General features: G+C 45.0%; 1 protein-coding gene across 2 annotated transcripts in view; it reads right to left on the bottom strand.

The window, feature by feature from the left end:
• Positions 1-460: 460 nt before the first annotated feature.
• The window catches only part of TBX4 (T-box transcription factor 4), a 39,126-nt gene continuing 23,144 nt past the window's right edge, over positions 461-16,442 (bottom strand). The window contains exons 6-9 of one of the 2 annotated variants that reach the window (XM_005154337.2): positions 7,167-7,319; positions 3,766-3,854; positions 2,953-3,194; positions 461-1,572 (exon numbers count right to left, since the gene is read on the bottom strand). In XM_005154337.2, the coding sequence (XP_005154394.2) occupies positions 950-1,572; positions 2,953-3,194; positions 3,766-3,854; positions 7,167-7,319 (1,107 nt within the window). In that variant the 3' untranslated portion in view covers positions 461-949. The remainder of the gene's footprint in view (positions 1,573-2,952; positions 3,195-3,765; positions 3,855-7,166; positions 7,320-16,442) is intronic. The other variant, XM_031053705.2, reaches the window with a different exon arrangement.

Here is a 16,442-nt window from a genome sequence, read left to right as displayed (position 1 = left end):
CTGAAAACAATTCTTTCCAAATTAGCTGCAAAACAAAAAAACATAGCACAAAAAGGCACGTTTCAGCTGAATATGAAAGAAATCAAGGACCAGCAAATACAGAAATCGTTTCTGGAAAGTATTAGCGACTTTAAGCTTAAACTTCATAAATATATTGCAATAAGCAAGTGTGATTCAATCAACAGATGGGAGTCTGAAGACACTGAGTCTGTTCCTAATACTGCAACTAATTTGCTGTTTGGCCTCGGGCATAACGCTTCACTTCTTTAGTTTCCCACAGCCACGAATGATGGTGGTGTGGGGGGAAGAAGAGACATTTGCACATCAGTGCCTCCTTCTCTCCGCACCATGGCAAGACCCCTGCGCTGTGCCGGGGAGGTACTGGAGCGACACTGCATCTCCCTGACCCCACCGCCAAGCCTCCCTGCTGGCCCCTGCGCTCCTATGACTCCATCACTTCCAGAGGAAGAAGTAATTTCTACAGATAAAAAAGCTAAAGAAGTGCTGCTACGGCAGTCTTTGAACTATGCAACCAAACAGGTCACTTGTTCCTTTCAGTTTTGGGATGCTGTGACTTCATGAACCAAGTACCATGAAAGTGAAGCTCCTATTTTTCCCAAATAGCCAAAATCTGCTTATGGATGTTTAATATTACAAGTAAAAGAAAATGAGTAGCTACTTCACTTGTTAGTCATGAAGATGGTTTCTACTGGATGAAGATGTGAGGATTAATTTATTCAGGAGTCAGTAAGAGACTGATGAATCCAGCCCACTGAGATAGGAGATGTAATTCTCTGTGTGTCTGAAGATACAAGCTCTTCACCCACACAAATCCCTCTGGAAATGCACATTTGTCTCACCGAAGTGCAAGTTACCCACAGGTATCAACACTGATTGAACACTGTCCTGGAGCAGTAACGTTGTCTGTGGCATCGCTTGGCCGTCAGAGTCATCCATCAGTCCAGTTCTCCACAGTCCCCATCCCTGAATGATACTGCAGCGATGATTCCCTCGACAAGGAAAAGCTTTGTGAGTACAGGAATTCATTCGCTGCATTTAGGTGTGGAGAGGGGGGTTTTCTCTCGCACACAGACGGGTGCACCCTTTCCCGTGGGAAAGATGAAGAAGGAACACGCTCCCGAACCTGAGACTGGGACAGCTGGTTGTAGACACTGAAGTGGCTGTTACCTGGTGGCTGCGAGCCTTGACCCGTGATGGACGGGAGCCGTGGCATCATGGTGGTGGCCGTGAAATGAGCAGGGAAAGGCTGGTAAGGGACAGTTTCCATTGTCTGAACACTGTAGCTGGTGTAAGGTGCAACAGAAGTCCACATATTGCAGCTCAAGGGGGGAGGCGGAGGTGGCAAGTCATCAACCGTCGAGACACCAGCAATTTCAGGCCCAGAACTAGAGTACATGCACGCTTCCCTCGGAGTCACCTCGCTGCAATAGGAAGGGCTTAACATCTGCTGATCGTACGGAGGTGGGGAACGGAAATAATGATCATCTCCTACAGAAGAGGAGGCTTCCAGGTAGGAGCGCTTGCAGGGCAGGTCCAGGTGCCGAGCACTTTCTGCAAGTAAAAAAAGCACACTCAGGAGCAGCTCCCAGAGCAATGGTGTTTAACAGCAATCTGCTAAGAGCCTGGGGTGGTTTTATGGAGTCCCATTAGAAGCTGAGCATCGAGTCTGTGACCATTTCACTAAACAACTGGTGCTCTTTTGCAGATTAATCCAGTCTTTAGTTTGGAAAGACAGCATACAACATCAAAAAGACATTGTGTTGCAAATGTCAGGCTAATCCCCTTGGCCTCAAAGCCTTCTGGTGACATTTGTCACGTTAAGTGAGAGACTTGGGCTACTATTCTCACATCAGAGATTACTTCACGTTCATCCAGATAACAGAGGTCCCTGACACTCTCACAGTGGTACTCCTGACAAATTCAAGAAGTCTCTTAGAGGGTCTTATCGCAGCCTGCCTTCCTATCATTACAAAAATGACCATACATTTCCCAGATATTCATGTCAAAAGCTGCAGAAATATTTCCAGATAAAGGGGGCCCTTTCCCAGTCATCAGTCCTCAGCTTTACACTGAGAAGCTATAGCCCCTCTCCTGCACATTGCGATGACTGTGGCTGTGTTTACCAGCAGCTTTCTGTTAGTTGTTAGGAGTATTCTCTGGATGAATTAATGAATTCATCTGCACATTAAACATCTGCTAAAACTACATTTTTGCCTTGCAGTCCTCATTACTGGTGTTGTTAGATTCTTCATTTGCCCATGATCAGAGGATTCTCGCAGCTTAAATAAATTAGTGGCCAATGAGACATGCAAATAGAAGGATTATTTTTTGTGCAGAATTTTTCCATTTAACTTAAACCATTCCATGACCTCATCCGATACTGGGCTAGAAGGAAGAGAATGTAGTTACAGCTCACTTAGACTTGAGAACTAGTGAACTAGTGGATAAGAAGAGGAAGCTTACACAGAGCTACCATGGTCTCAGTTATGTGCAGACATCAAGAGAATTGCTACTGGCTTTGTCCTGCAAAAGTGCTGAATGTCTATTGCTTCATTAATGCCAATGAGCAGTGTCAGAACATCTCAGGATAGGTAAAGCCTCCTCCAAACAATTATTAACTCATTTGTGTCTAACAATGGATAATTTTCCAGTATAGCCTTGTGCCATTTGAGTTATGCATTCTGATTTTTTGGGGGTGGGTCACTTGACTTAAGAGTCAAGAGCCTTCTATGGGACCAAACAACTAAGAACTACCCCAAAACCCAGCCCATGGACCCTAACCCTCCAAAACACTTTGATCACATCAGTATCTTTGAAGATCAAGGCGTGAGAGACCAATCCAAACCAAACTAGAATTAGCAGTAAGCTTTCAGTGCTCATGCTCTTAGGTTTATTTGCTGTAATATTTTTTCAGCTGTAAACTCAAGTTACCTCTTCTCTTTAAGCAATGATAGAAGAGCCCTGAATCTCTCTGTGCTGTGAAGGTGTTGAGTGGCAGATCTTGAGTATCTGAAGCTGCAAACTGCATGTGAGCACCGTTCTCATACTGATAATGTTGAAGGGCCTGGTGATTCCCATGAAGTGGGTTAACATCTGGCTTTGTCGGAAGCTGGCCATGACCGGACACCAACCTCTGCCTCATGATGCTTTTGGAAATTACTGGGTATTCTTTGCTGAAAGAGGTGAGAAAACATATTACCAGATAGATAGCAATCAGCATTAACAGAAAGATGATATAATAGTCTGGCTTCACTAGAGCATCTCCATCTAATATCTTCAACACCCTTTGCCACATGTGATGAACTCATACTGCATTCTGCTGGGTGGGGCAAGTATTAGGACAGCACACAGAATGTGTCACTGAATTACAGGAACAGCTTTTCAGGGGTATAAATGGCATTGAAAGCCCTAATGCCCTCAAGCACAAACAAATGTGATGCCCTATGGCATAGATACTTTGAACTTCTCTGGAGAGGCTCAGCACATTAGCAGCAGAATAAGGATTAAATCTCCACTGTAAGACTGTATTTCTGCACAGGGCAGGCACAGGTCTGAAGGGTGCCTGTCGGACTCTGCCTGTCTGTACGTGCTGCTTGGTTTCAGGTCACCAATGCATATACATGAGCACAAGCCTGCACACTGCAGCAGCTCCCTGATCCTGATGAGCTGGAGGCCACCCTGCTAAGCACCTCCTTACCATCAACCCCCCTGTCCACCACCCCTCCTCACACTCCTTAGCTGTACCTTTGCAGCCGTGCCACGCGCAGGTCACTGTCGTCGCTGCCCCTGAATCCCTTGGCAAAGGGGTTGTTTTCAATCTTCAGCTGGGTGATCTTTAAAAGAATGAAACCAAGCACAAAGCATTTGAGAACAGATCACATGCAGAGGTGCAGCAGCAGGTATCAGGCTGGAGGTCTCTAGATGTCCTGCCCTGTGTGACACTCAGTGAAATGCAGAGTCCACAAGAGTTTCAGCCATTTAAAGATGTAGTGGCAGAGGCAGTGTCTCTGTTTTCAGTGCTGAGAGTGAAACTGAGCTGTGAGCACATTCAGTGCTAGATCTTGCAGAAGCAGCTTTTGAAGCTGACAGAATTGTCAGTTATAAATGAGGACAGGAAAGTGAATTTCCTTGAGTCTTGGCCTTATTCTGGATGCTGTGTTCTTATTCTGGGCCCTTGTTAGAGAATATACATGTGTGATTTAGAAGAAAGTCTATGTTTCCATGTTAGAGAGCCCTATTGCTTATGGCATGGCCTTAGGGCCATTTCCATAACAATTCTATTTATCTTTATGTCCATCATTCAGCCATTTTTGCTCTGTGAAAAGAACCATAACTCAAATAGTACTTTATCTTCAGGCAAGACAAAGCTGCTGTGTTTTTGCAAGAAGTGTCTTTCCCCCAAAGAGCTACAGTGTATTAAAAGGGTCAAAATGCCTTAAAATTGCCTTGGTGTAGACTTAATTTTGATGGAGCCCAGTTTTTGTAAGGAAGCTATGAAGGATCTGCCATTTCATGAAAATCCTGTTGAAAAAATGTGTGAAATTTCCTTAAGATATTCACTAGTTCCTCTATCTTACAGCCCCAGTATATCCAGTTTTCCTTTGCCAACCCTGCCACCTGATCCCTTCCCTTTAACTTTGGGTACAACCAGGTACATACCAAAGCCATGCAACGATCAGGAATGCTGGGAAGAGGTAGTTATCCAGTGAAAAATTAAAATAACCATCTCTTTAACAAAGGATTTTGTAAAGACAAGCAGGTAGTGACCAAGATCCCCTAGAGGGTTTCAGGAGCTAGAAAATGCCAGAACAGCACCAGAACATTTGTAGGAACACAGGAGCTCCTAAAAATATCCCTTGTCCACCTCCTGTACAGGTGTCTATGCACAAATATATTCCTAAGGCCCTTTGACTGTGAGGTTATAGACAGATCTAACACATGTCACGGACAGAACCAGGTCTTAGCAATGTCTTTCCCTACTAAGGGACACCAGTGAGCAGAACCATCTCCTTGGTCATCCAGCTGTCACTGAAAAGACCTTTTCCAGGAGGAGGCGAAGTGACAGCATGGCAGGACACTGATGGGGAGGTGAGGACACGCGTGTCTCTGCAGACCCACTGCCCGTGGGTCCCCTCTCTGTCTGGGGCAGCACAGCCTTGCTCTCCCTGCTAGCCAGCCACAGGCTTGCTGCAGCCTGCATCTGATTTCAGCAGTAAGGATAACCAGCAAGTTCTGTTTTCAGATGAATTTGTAAGAGTGCTGCTACAGAAAATATCCCTTACCAAAAAACTCCTGAGAAAACAGCTGGCCAGTGTCTGCGATAGAGAAGGAAGGTGATGACATGAATTTAACCAGCCTCAAGGGCTCAAGGTTTTCCTCTCTTCTCCCGCAGCCTGCAGTGGCTCCAGGGTAGCTCCCAATCAGCTGATAAACCACAAGAAGGGTAGAGCCCTTCCTAACCCACATCAGGTTATAACCCACATTATAATTTAGTTTTATTATTTAGTGACTGAAGAATCAGAGCTTCGATGCTTCCTTGTCACCTTCCCCTGGCTTCATCCAGCTCAGGAGGCAGTTTTAGGTTAAATATCCTCACTGGTCTGTACTCAGGGGTAGCTTCTATCATCAGCTTTCCATCTCTAGGAGCCCAGTCAGCTCTGTAACCAAGACTCACTTTTTGTTTAGAAAGACAATTATTCATAAGGACACTTCTTGCAAGCTGGAGATTTCTGAGCTAAAAGTACTTCAGTGGTTTGTTCTTCTAAAAGATACCCAGACCAGTTTATGAAGCACTTTGAGAACCTTAGGGATGAAAGGCACTATTGACATTTTAAGTAGGTATTAAATAAGCTCTTTTGAGCCTTTTTGGTGAACCATGTTTGGGCAACTGGTCATTTTACACCAACAGTTACAACTCTTCTAGCAGGATTCACTCCAGTATCCAAACAGGTACTCCTGGGCTTTTTTCTCCCCATGACACGCACATCCATGTTTCTGCTCTGAGTCTTTTAACTGCCTTACTAATTGCAAACTCTTGCAAGGACTCTATTCTTCAAGCATCAAAGGGCATGCAGGCATCCTGCTTGGGAGGAAAAGGTCTGGTCAGATTACTGGGGAGGCAGAATTTCACATGTGTTCCTGTTCCTGTAGTATTTTCCTATGAATGTGTACAGACAGAGCTGACACAGTAACACATGGCAGATTTCACATGCAGAGGGCTCCGGCACTGCTTTATGAATCCTGATGTACTTTGAAAACTCCAATTAATCCTCATACAACCCTGAAGCTGGATTTCACCATTAGGAAAACTGCAGGGGAAGCAGGAGCTTGTGCAAAGGCAGGCAACTCAGTAGCAGGATTGAAAAGGAAGCCATGCCATCCCTGCCTGTCATCCTCTCCTCTCCCAGCCTTGGTGACAGCACACCCGTTGTCACAGGGAGGTGACAATTAATTGTCACATTGCTGGTCATCATGTTGGTAGCCTGGGTTAGTACAATCATCAGGCAGAACACTACCTCCTGCCACCGCTGCCGACACGCACAAAGAGAAGGCAAACCCTACAACACATAGGTACCTATGACACACACCCAAAGCACAGAACCGAGCCATTGTACTCTATAGCCCCCCAAACCAAACCTAAACCCCCTCCTGCCCTCACGTGCTAACCACAGAGCAGGCTGTTAGCTGCATTTTTATGGTTACATTCCTCGTATGTCTCACTAAATACACATACTATAATTACTTTTCACTGTAGATTTATGAGCAAGCTTTACTAGTCATTATTAGATTTGCTCGCTGTTTTGAATGACATTTTAGTGCTTATGAGCACGCCAATTCGTTAGTGTTTGGACTCGCAGGGTTTGCCAAGGTATAGTTAGCCAGCAATGTCCATGCTGCTCCTTAACTGCATCCTCTGGCTCATCCCTATTCCTTAATGCTGGGATGGAAACTTTTCTTCTAAAGCAGGCATTTCTGCTGTACAATAGCAGCATAGCCGGCTCCCCCCCTCCCTCCAAGCAAACAGATCCTGCTCATCAAAGCAGGACATCGCTGTGCTGCAGCAATTTGGAAGATCATTTTGCAGCTGTTGGCAACAAAAGACCATTAAGAGAAATTAAGTGATTTTAGCCCAAAAAGCAACATACCTTGTGATTCTGGTAGGAGGTCACTGATATAAAGGATGTCTCTGGAAAAACATGGGTGCAGAAGGCTGTGTTCTTCGACCCAAAAGCATTGTTCTCATCCGCCTTCACAATATGCAGTCGTGGTTGGTATTTATGCATTGAATTAAGAATTATCTGAAAAACAATCGATGCTAAAGTGAAAAATCCTATTCAAAGAAAAAGAACAAAAAAAAGCCATAGCTATTGGACACAATATTTTTACTAGCAGGACACAAAAGCTCACTAGTGCTCAGCTTTAGCTTTGCTTTCAAGCTAGAAGGGAAAATTACATTATATAAATGCACAGGAACCAAGACAGAAAAGGTATCTGCTGCTCTGGCAAGCAGAACTGAAATTAAAGCTTTCCTGGTAAACCCTCATTTTCTTATTGCTATTGGATAGAGTCAGTCTGGGTGGAAAAAAACTCATAGGGTTTTTTTCCCATCTTGTGCTGAAGCTGTGCAATATAATTCACCAGCAGACTGGTCCGTAAAGAATCCTCATAAATACTTTACTGAGATGAAAACTACACATTCTAACTACAAAAGAACAGATTTTTTCCCCCCTTCCTGTTTGTGGAGTGGCTCTGTGTGGAGATGGCTGCGTCCAGGCACCTCTCAGGCCAGTGCAGGGCTTCTCAACAGAGCATTAGAGGCCAAGGAGGGCTGCCCATCCCAGCATTAATCTTCCACAAAGAAGGATGTGCCCAGATGTTACAGAAGAAAATGGCTTTAAGAAATGGAGTTTCTTTTAAGAGCTGGGATGGTTTTAAGAAAAGCCTTTGTTCTTTTTACCAGGCAAAGATGGAATTTCGCTTTCTTGTTTTCTTGGCATAACCCCTTTCAATCCCTTCTTCCTGCTCTTAAACTGTGAGTGTGTACTCCCCAAGCCCAGCTGGTCCTGGAGCTGATCTCCAGCCAGGCTGACACCCCTGGGGTGCCCAAAGCATTTGGCAAGGTCATGCCTATTTCTGATGAAGACACAGGCGAAGGGCCAAGTAGAAAATACTGCAGTGGGTAGTGTCTTCAACTTGTGGTAAATAAATGGGTAGATGAATAGAGGGATAGATGGATGGACAGATGGATGGACACAATGCTTCACTTTACTCTAGTTGTGGGTTTAGCCAATTTTAAATGAGAATTACCAAGAAACAGAAGACATTTGCTCTGTGGCTGGCTTTTGTGTTCAGGAACCCTTTCTGTTTAATGCCTGCCCATGCCAAGGAGAGCTCAGAGCGGTGGCACTGCTGTGTGCTCTGACTGGGATGGGAGGTAACATACGGAGCTCATGCTGTTTAAGTCCCTTCGTCTGGCTGCACGTAACTCTGCCCACAGTAGCTGGCTGCATTATATACCACTTAAATGCAATTTTTATTGTTGACATTTTCCAGACAACCCTCCCTGCTCCCCAAGAGAGAGAATGAGGAATTTTTGGCATTTTATCAGCTTTGCATCAAGTCTCTTAACCACTTTGCGGCTGTTGATGTGCAGGGCGTAGATCTGAGAGGGTCGGCTCAAGTTTTCAGCTGGAGCCTTTTCTCTGCTTTCATGTATCAGCCACTTGTAAAACAAAGCCAAGATGAATAAAGCCAGAGAGCTGAGACTTACATAAGGAGCATTTTCGTTTTCAATAATTAAGAGTTGAGCCAAGCTGATAAATAATGGTCATCTGGAGCAGAAGCTGGGGTGCACCTATCCCAAACTGCCCAGGTCTGGCCGGGTTGGGTGACTTGTTCTCAGAGTCAGAGCAAGTCAACAGCAGGACGAAGAAACCAGTTTTAAACTGAGATTTCCAAAGGGAAAAATAGGAGCTCAAATTTCAATGCACTCTGGATGAATAGTCTGTGTTCCCCCTCCAAAGTGGTATCCACTGGGCTATAATGAAGCCTGTAAGAAATCTGAGGTGTTTTTAAATAACATCTTCAAACTCAAGGAGTCCAAACAATTTCCAAGATTAACAGGATATGACTTTTGAGAACCTGAAAGGTTCACCCAGGAAAGAATATTTGACAGATGCTCAAGGTTACAGTTACGGCTGCAAACCTGCCTAGAGGTTCATTGTGAGCTGCTTGATCCTTGCAGGATGCTGGGGGGGGGGGAGAGAAAACAACCAAACAGCTTCATTTAGCCACTGCATTTGCCAGGTTGGGCATTTCTGTCCCTTGCACCAAACAGAGTATTTGCTCATGTGTCTCAGTGTAAGTACCCACTGGAAAGTGCCGAACTTCTTTGGGTGCGCAGCCAGGAAAGGACACCTCCTTGAGATGTGCCAGATCAAAGCCTAACCACCACCACTGAGCACAAAACATGATTGATAGACATGAGAACCGCAGAGCTCTGAGGTTAACCAAGTCAATGTCCACAGACACAGATGGGGAATAGCTTCCAGTAAGGCAAAGCCCCATAAAAATACACCATTCTTATACAGTGGAAGAAATAAACCTGTCAGCTATTTGGCAGAGCAGCCAGCATGTCAGATTGGGGATGAAAATGGGAAGTCGTGGTGCTGTTTCAGACACCTCCCTGTGATCCCTGCCAGCTGCACAGGTGATTTCTCACATCTTTTTCAGAAGGGAGCACCACTCTCTTCATTTCCAGCATCTCACAGAGGCTGTGCCTGGAGCCGCATCCTTCTTGTGCTTGGTGTAAGCCTTGTGCATTCAAACCCCCTACAAATCATTCAGAAAAGCCTTCCGGTCCTCAGCTGCAAAGCACTGCCTGTGCAAAATGAAATGCCAGTAATTCAGGCTAAATAGTTTTCAAGGCTGCTGTGGAAAACTGGTCACTGGCTAAAAATACACAAAACAAATGTAAATTCCACTCGGATGACGAACATCAGGGGACAGATTGAGTTAAAGAATTGTGTCAAAAATGAGAAGCATTTTAATTGACAGGACAGAGCTGCTGGGCAGTGCTGGGCAGGCAGGGCCTCAGCAGCACAACACAAGCTGATGGAGGAGCTCTCAGCCTCAAAGCTAATGCTAAAACAACAACTTCATCTTCTCCTGCACTTACCTTTTTCACTGTGAGGGCCTGAGGAGATTAAGCCACTCTCAAACACTGCCACACTCATTCTTAAATTGGCTTTTGTACCAGTTTGATAGTCTGAAATAGGCTAGCTGCTAAAAAAGAAATGGTGATTGCCTTATCTTGCCACTGAAAATAGTTACTGGTGTGTTGGTTAGAGGGGAATTTAAATGTGATAGCGGGCAAGGGTACAAAATCAGGGAAATTGGAAAACAGTGTATCTTGGGCTGCACTGAGGCACACCAGCTTAGTAGCGAAGCCTTTCTCTGCAACTTGGTGAACTTGTCTATCATCCACCTTATGAGAGAAACAGCTCAGCTTACATGAAATGGCAGCATATTTAATGTCTAATAAATACATTTTCTTCGGTATTAAAAAAAAAGCCTGAAAAAAACAAAAAACCAAACCCAGATGTCCCCAACCATAATCCTCAAATTAGATGGATAACCTCAATTTAGGAAGTGGACACCTCAACCTAGGCCCCTGTGGGGAAACCTTCTTCCACCACTGCCATCCAAGCCCTCTCAGTGCCTGGAAAACACACACTTTCAAGAAACGAAACTGCTGTTAAAAATACCCATGTGGTTAGTGTCAACCTTCATCTTTATGTGCATCAGTGTGGATGCCATCAAACGGCTGTGACTAACCACCATCACGGCCCCAATGGCAGGGACCCTCCTCGAGCTGTGCCAGGTAAGACCCAAACAGCTCCTCTATCACTTGATAAACATTTGACATCTCTTGCCTTCCAAGGTGGTCATGGCACTGCTCAGCCAGAAGAAGGAAAGGATGCTCCCCCCAGCCATGCACCCCCTGCAGTGAAGTATTGCTGCATGACTCTGGCCAGAGAGGAGCCAAAGCGGATCTCAAGGGTGATGTCACTTCTACCCCCTCAATGTCGCACGTGCAGACCAGATTGCAGTGAGACAAACTCCAAAGGCAAATGTGAGCTTACACAAACACCCCCCCCCCCCCCATCTCCCTCCTTTGTGCTGATCACACAGTTGGCAGCCAGGACTTCTAATAGAGCTCCACTTCTTTATGTTTTTGGCATTCCCTAGTCAGCAACAAATGTCAAAAAAAAAAAGGTGTCGTGCTCCTTCCATTTAATTTTACTTAGGAAAACATACTCCTTTAGCATCTAATCTCACACACTGCTGAGTAATGTCAGCTTCAGGGCTCGAAGACATTTGCCACTTTTCAGGATCAGGCCCAGAAGCTTAGCAGGGTAATGGTACCACATCACTTGACGCAATGCAAACTTGCCTTGAAATCACCAGTAAAATGTATTTACTTTCATATGAAATTTGGGGAGTTGATTTAAGAGCACTCCCTGTTTCACCAAGGTATCAAATGTCATATGATGCAGTGGTTGTTATGGCAACAACCCTTTTTATATTGAATAGTAAATGGCTACGAAAAAGCCACATAATTTTATGGTTGCTCCCAGGGGATCACATAACTAATATAAAATCTCTCATTTTAATATATTTTCTGCTTCTTTCTTCCTTCCTTCTATTCTCTCAAAGTGAAAAAGCCCTTGAGTTAGGCTGGCCCTTGTCCCACAGTGGGAAAATGAGCAGGGGCACAAAGGACCAGAACAAAAACCCACCAGTTCAGTCACCCATGTGAAAAAAACAGAGTACAATAATCAACAAGGCTCTTCCAGAATCACAACCACTGCTGAAGTTTATCTCTTCATATTTAAAGCATGTGATGGTATCAGACATCCCAAACCTAACTTTTCTTTACAAAGTAGATGGTACAGGAATTGCCCCACACGTGCTGCCCAGGATGGAGGTGACATCTCCAGGGGAGAGATGGTGGGAGTACAATGCTGCATCCACCTCAGGAGCTCAAAGAGATGCATCACCCTAAAATAAGCAGTTAAACTCATAGAAACATTTAGGTTGGAAAGAATCATAGAATGCTTTGGGTTGGAAGGGACCTTAGAGCTCATCCAGTTCCAACCCCTGCCACAGGCAGGGACCCCTTCCACTAGAGCAGCTTGCTCCAAGCCCCATCCAACCTGGCCTTGAACACTGCCAGGATGGGGCAGCCACAGCATCTCTGGGAAACCTATGACAGGGCCTCACCATCCATATACTGAAGAGTTTTTTCCTAGTATCTAATCTAAACCTCCCTTCTTTCAGCTTAAAGCCATTCCTCCTTGTCTTGTTAAGGTTACTAAATTCAACCAAATAAAACACTGCATTCAGACAACCTCTACAGCAGCTAAAACACTAGCCCTAAACAACCTAAACCTCATCCAATTTAGTTTTGGTCATATCCAGGAAACATCACCTTGTTCTGCTCAAAGCCTGGCAGCCTCACAGTTGTGTGGCAGTACCCTAGTGGTGGTGGGAAGGGGCTCTTTCCAGCCAGCCCCGTTCCTGAAGCCAGGCAGGCTGCTCCCCGCTGCGCTGTCGGAGGAGGAGCCTCCCAAACCCACACGTTTGTCCTGGCAATCGACACAATGGGGGAAAAAAAGAAAGGCTGGAAAATCCTGGGAAGAGATTCAGTATGAGCTCAGACAAATTGTTCCTTATGAGATTGCCAAAACTGGGATTTTTTACCTTTTTTTCCTCGGTCCTTTTTCATCTACTGTCAGCTGAAATTCATCTTGTTTCCTGAGCTGTGATACAGCCTTGGTGTGGAGGAGAAGTCCATCTCCACACAAGCTCATGAGCATCTGAATGGCCCAGACACGCTGAGCCCAGGTGTGTGACCCTGGGACATGCCCTGGTATGTGAGCCAAAGTGTCCCCTGCAACACCCCACACCACTGCATGGCCCCACAGCACCCATAAGCACAAAAGGCCTTTGGCAAGCTGTGACCTGTTTGCTTGCCCCTCTCCAAACCAGTTCCCCACCCAAGACTGAAAGTCAATTTCTCAGATCAGCTGAAAGACATCTCCTAAAATGAATGGGTAAAAACAAAGAAAATAACCTTTTCATGGATATTCTTTCAGCAGAAGACAGTGATGCTCCAAAAAAATGGATTTCATATTTGGGGCCAGACAAAAGGGTTTTTTCAAGTTTTAGATAGACTGTGAAAAAAGCTAGTTTAGTAACAGGAGAAATGTATGTATATGAAATTCTTGTATATTTCTTCTTTTTTAATATAAATATAAGAAAATATGCATGTATTATATATTCCATATATACATAAAAGAAATCATATGTCTGTAAAATAAACCATATATATATAAATATATAACAAATCTTGTATATTTAATATAAGAGATCTGTAGCTGAGAACAAAGATGTGAATCTAATGTCATGCCACAGAGATACTATGGTTTGCTCTCACTGGGAGCAAGCAGGGTGCAGCCAGCAAGTCCCTTCCCATCAGGCATGACCTTGCCTGGAGCTGACACAGCCCCATCCCTTCGGCCACAGACGATCCTCAGCCCCGCATCAGGGCTGTGGGGAGGCTGCTGCCGAGGCAGCACATAAACCTCTTAGCAGCCCCCAGTGAGGAAACTGCTTGGCCACAAGTCACAAAGCAAACAAATAAAAAAGAATATAAATCTAAATAATATTTAGGGGCTTTTTATGAGATTACTGGGCCATTAACCCCATTGAAGTGTCTGAGTGTGCCTGACAAGCAGACAGGAAAATACTGAAATGGGGTTATAGAAAAATGAGAGAAAACCCCAAGACTAGGAGAAAAATTAAGTCTTTCAGTGATAATCAAATAAAACCAAATGTGTAAATAATAAATCTGGGGAGAAAAAACAAAATCATCAACATTAACGAGTGAAGCTGGTAAGTAGCAGATATGGGTCCAGAGAAGCAGAAATATCACTTAAAATGCTATCACAAGTGACACACCACCTACAATATCCTGTAGCTTTAAACCTCAATAGGTTATATCTCAGCAACTAAAATAACCCCACACTTCAAGAGCAGGTAAAGTCCATTCTGGTAATTAAAAGTCACCATCAGCTGCCAAGAAGCAAGATAGATACAAGGTATGTAACGTAACCAAGCTCCTCAATACTGTGTTGGGGGCAATTTAGTGAAATACCTACTTTTATTTGTCACAACTGCCACTTCCAATCTTAATTTATTGCTACCAATGTGATGCTGTCGCCCTCTCCAAGCTGGCCTGGCTGCAGAAGCCCATGAGAAAGTCTGAGGCTTCTGGCAGAGGTTTCATTTCAGTGGAGTCATTAATGAGAGCAGCAACAAAAGCAGAAACACCTGATGTGATGTGCTTGCTTCTCTGCTGTTTTCCATGTTACTCCACACCTGCAAGCACTGGCCTTATGTGGCTCTGTGCACTCACAGCCTGCCTAAAATCAGCAGGAGAGGGAGCATAACAGTAGGATAGGGTTTCCTTCCAGATACACTGCGTCTGGTGAGACAGGCTTCCTTAGAGCTGCTGCCCAGCTCATTTTTAACTCTGTTTAATACTGAGCTGGGCTCCTGCACTACCAAGGCATCTCTGCAGACAGCTCAGGAGCCACCAGCCTGCAGCCCTCCCCAACACTGTACCTAAAACATCATGGCCTGTCCTCTTGCCAATAACTGAAGGGCATCCTCATGTCCTCTCCACCTATCACGTGCAAGTCTGCTCTAAATAACAGCCTCTGCTTCTTTGCAGCAGCCCTCATATTTAAGAACACTACTTAACTTGTGCTGGGGGTGTTCTAGCACTTGCTGGTCATCCTCACCATCCTTCAAAGTATATTAAGTACCTTTATGCACATTATGATGTACCTTTGATTACATTATTATGTATCATGAGCAGGAAAGCTGCCTGGGCTGGGAGGTTGTTCACTGTCAGCACACCACTCCATGCTGGGGGCACTGTGGGACAGATGGCCCCCGTGCCCCACACAAGTCCCATGGAGCAGGGTCCCTTCGGCACCCTCAACAGCTCTGCCCACTGCCCAGGGCAGCACTTGCAGGGTCTCATGGAGCCAGGGCTGAGGAGCTGTGCTGTGGGTTATCACAGCTGTGAGTGCCCCATGCACTCCTGCTGTACTGCTCAACACTGCAAGTAGGAAAGAAAAGAGCTGATTTTTGTTTCAAAGAGCTGCAAATCTCAGCTGCTTAAATAATACCTGCAGTAAAGGGATGAAGAAAAGCCCAAAGAGCAAAACAACAAAAAAACCTGATTAACTCAAATGATCTGCCCAAGTGAACAACCCCACCATGAGTCTGAGCCAAAGCCCCTCAGCAAACCTCCCTGTGCCCCTTCCACAGTGCCCTGAGCATCCTTCACTGCTGGGCTGGGAGCTGGAGCTGCCTGTGCTGCCCCACAGCTCACTGGCCATAAGGACCATCTCACGGGCACCCTCCACCCTGCTGTTTACATACTTTAAATCTCTGAAAAAGGTGGAATTCCATTCATGAGCATTTATCACTACAGAGATACACGCTCACTATTTCCCCATGTGCCCTGAACTAACCTCCTGAAGGGAATAAAAGTATTACGTTATCCTTTCCAAAGGAGAGGTTATTTTTGTGCATCGCCTACGGCTGCTATTAGCTAACCAATCTGCTATCACTTGAAATGACATAACCTGGTTCATGATGAAGGAGTCATCCCCATTTTTCACCTGGAAAACACAGCTAGATACTTCCCAGGCAGAATACACTGGGAATGGGTACAGGATGTGCCACTTTTGCCCAGCTCCTGCCATTGAGAGAGAATCTTTGTCTCCGCAGGCTATGTGCAACTGCCCATTATTCACATGGCATTAGAGTGCAAAGCATTGGCTCTGCCAGAATCACTAACCCGTCACTCACCAGCCCCACATAAATCAAAGGCTCTATCAGGCTGATTATCTCTGCATGTAAAGGTTTGAAAATACATAAATTAAGATTTTACCCTAAGCATAGGTGGCTTACAATGCTTCCTTTAGGATCAGATAGACCTTGCCGCAGCTAAACGTTACAGTGGCTGCTGATTTCTTAATCCATTGTCAACATGAGCATTTCTCAGTTGTTAAGCCTGGTGTGAAAGAAGCCTTTCATGGTCAAAAAATCCCCCAGGAGGAAAATATACAGCCCACATTTTCAGTCCGTAGTGTGTGAGCTGGGCACTGGCTTACCCGCCACAAAACCTGCTTCAACCAGGGGGGGTTCCAGGCACATTACAGAGCTCTGCACTTCACTTGTTCTTATTTAAAATCTGCATGTTTTAATGTCTCTGCATTGAAAAATGCCTCCCATGCCTCTGACTGTAACTAATAATATACCACAATAGATAACGGGCC

The sequence above is a fragment of the Melopsittacus undulatus genome, chromosome 13 (genome assembly GCF_012275295.1).
Source record: "Melopsittacus undulatus isolate bMelUnd1 chromosome 13, bMelUnd1.mat.Z, whole genome shotgun sequence".
NCBI lineage: Eukaryota > Metazoa > Chordata > Aves > Psittaciformes > Psittaculidae > Melopsittacus > Melopsittacus undulatus.
This window is presented reverse-complemented; position numbering and strand designations above follow the sequence as displayed.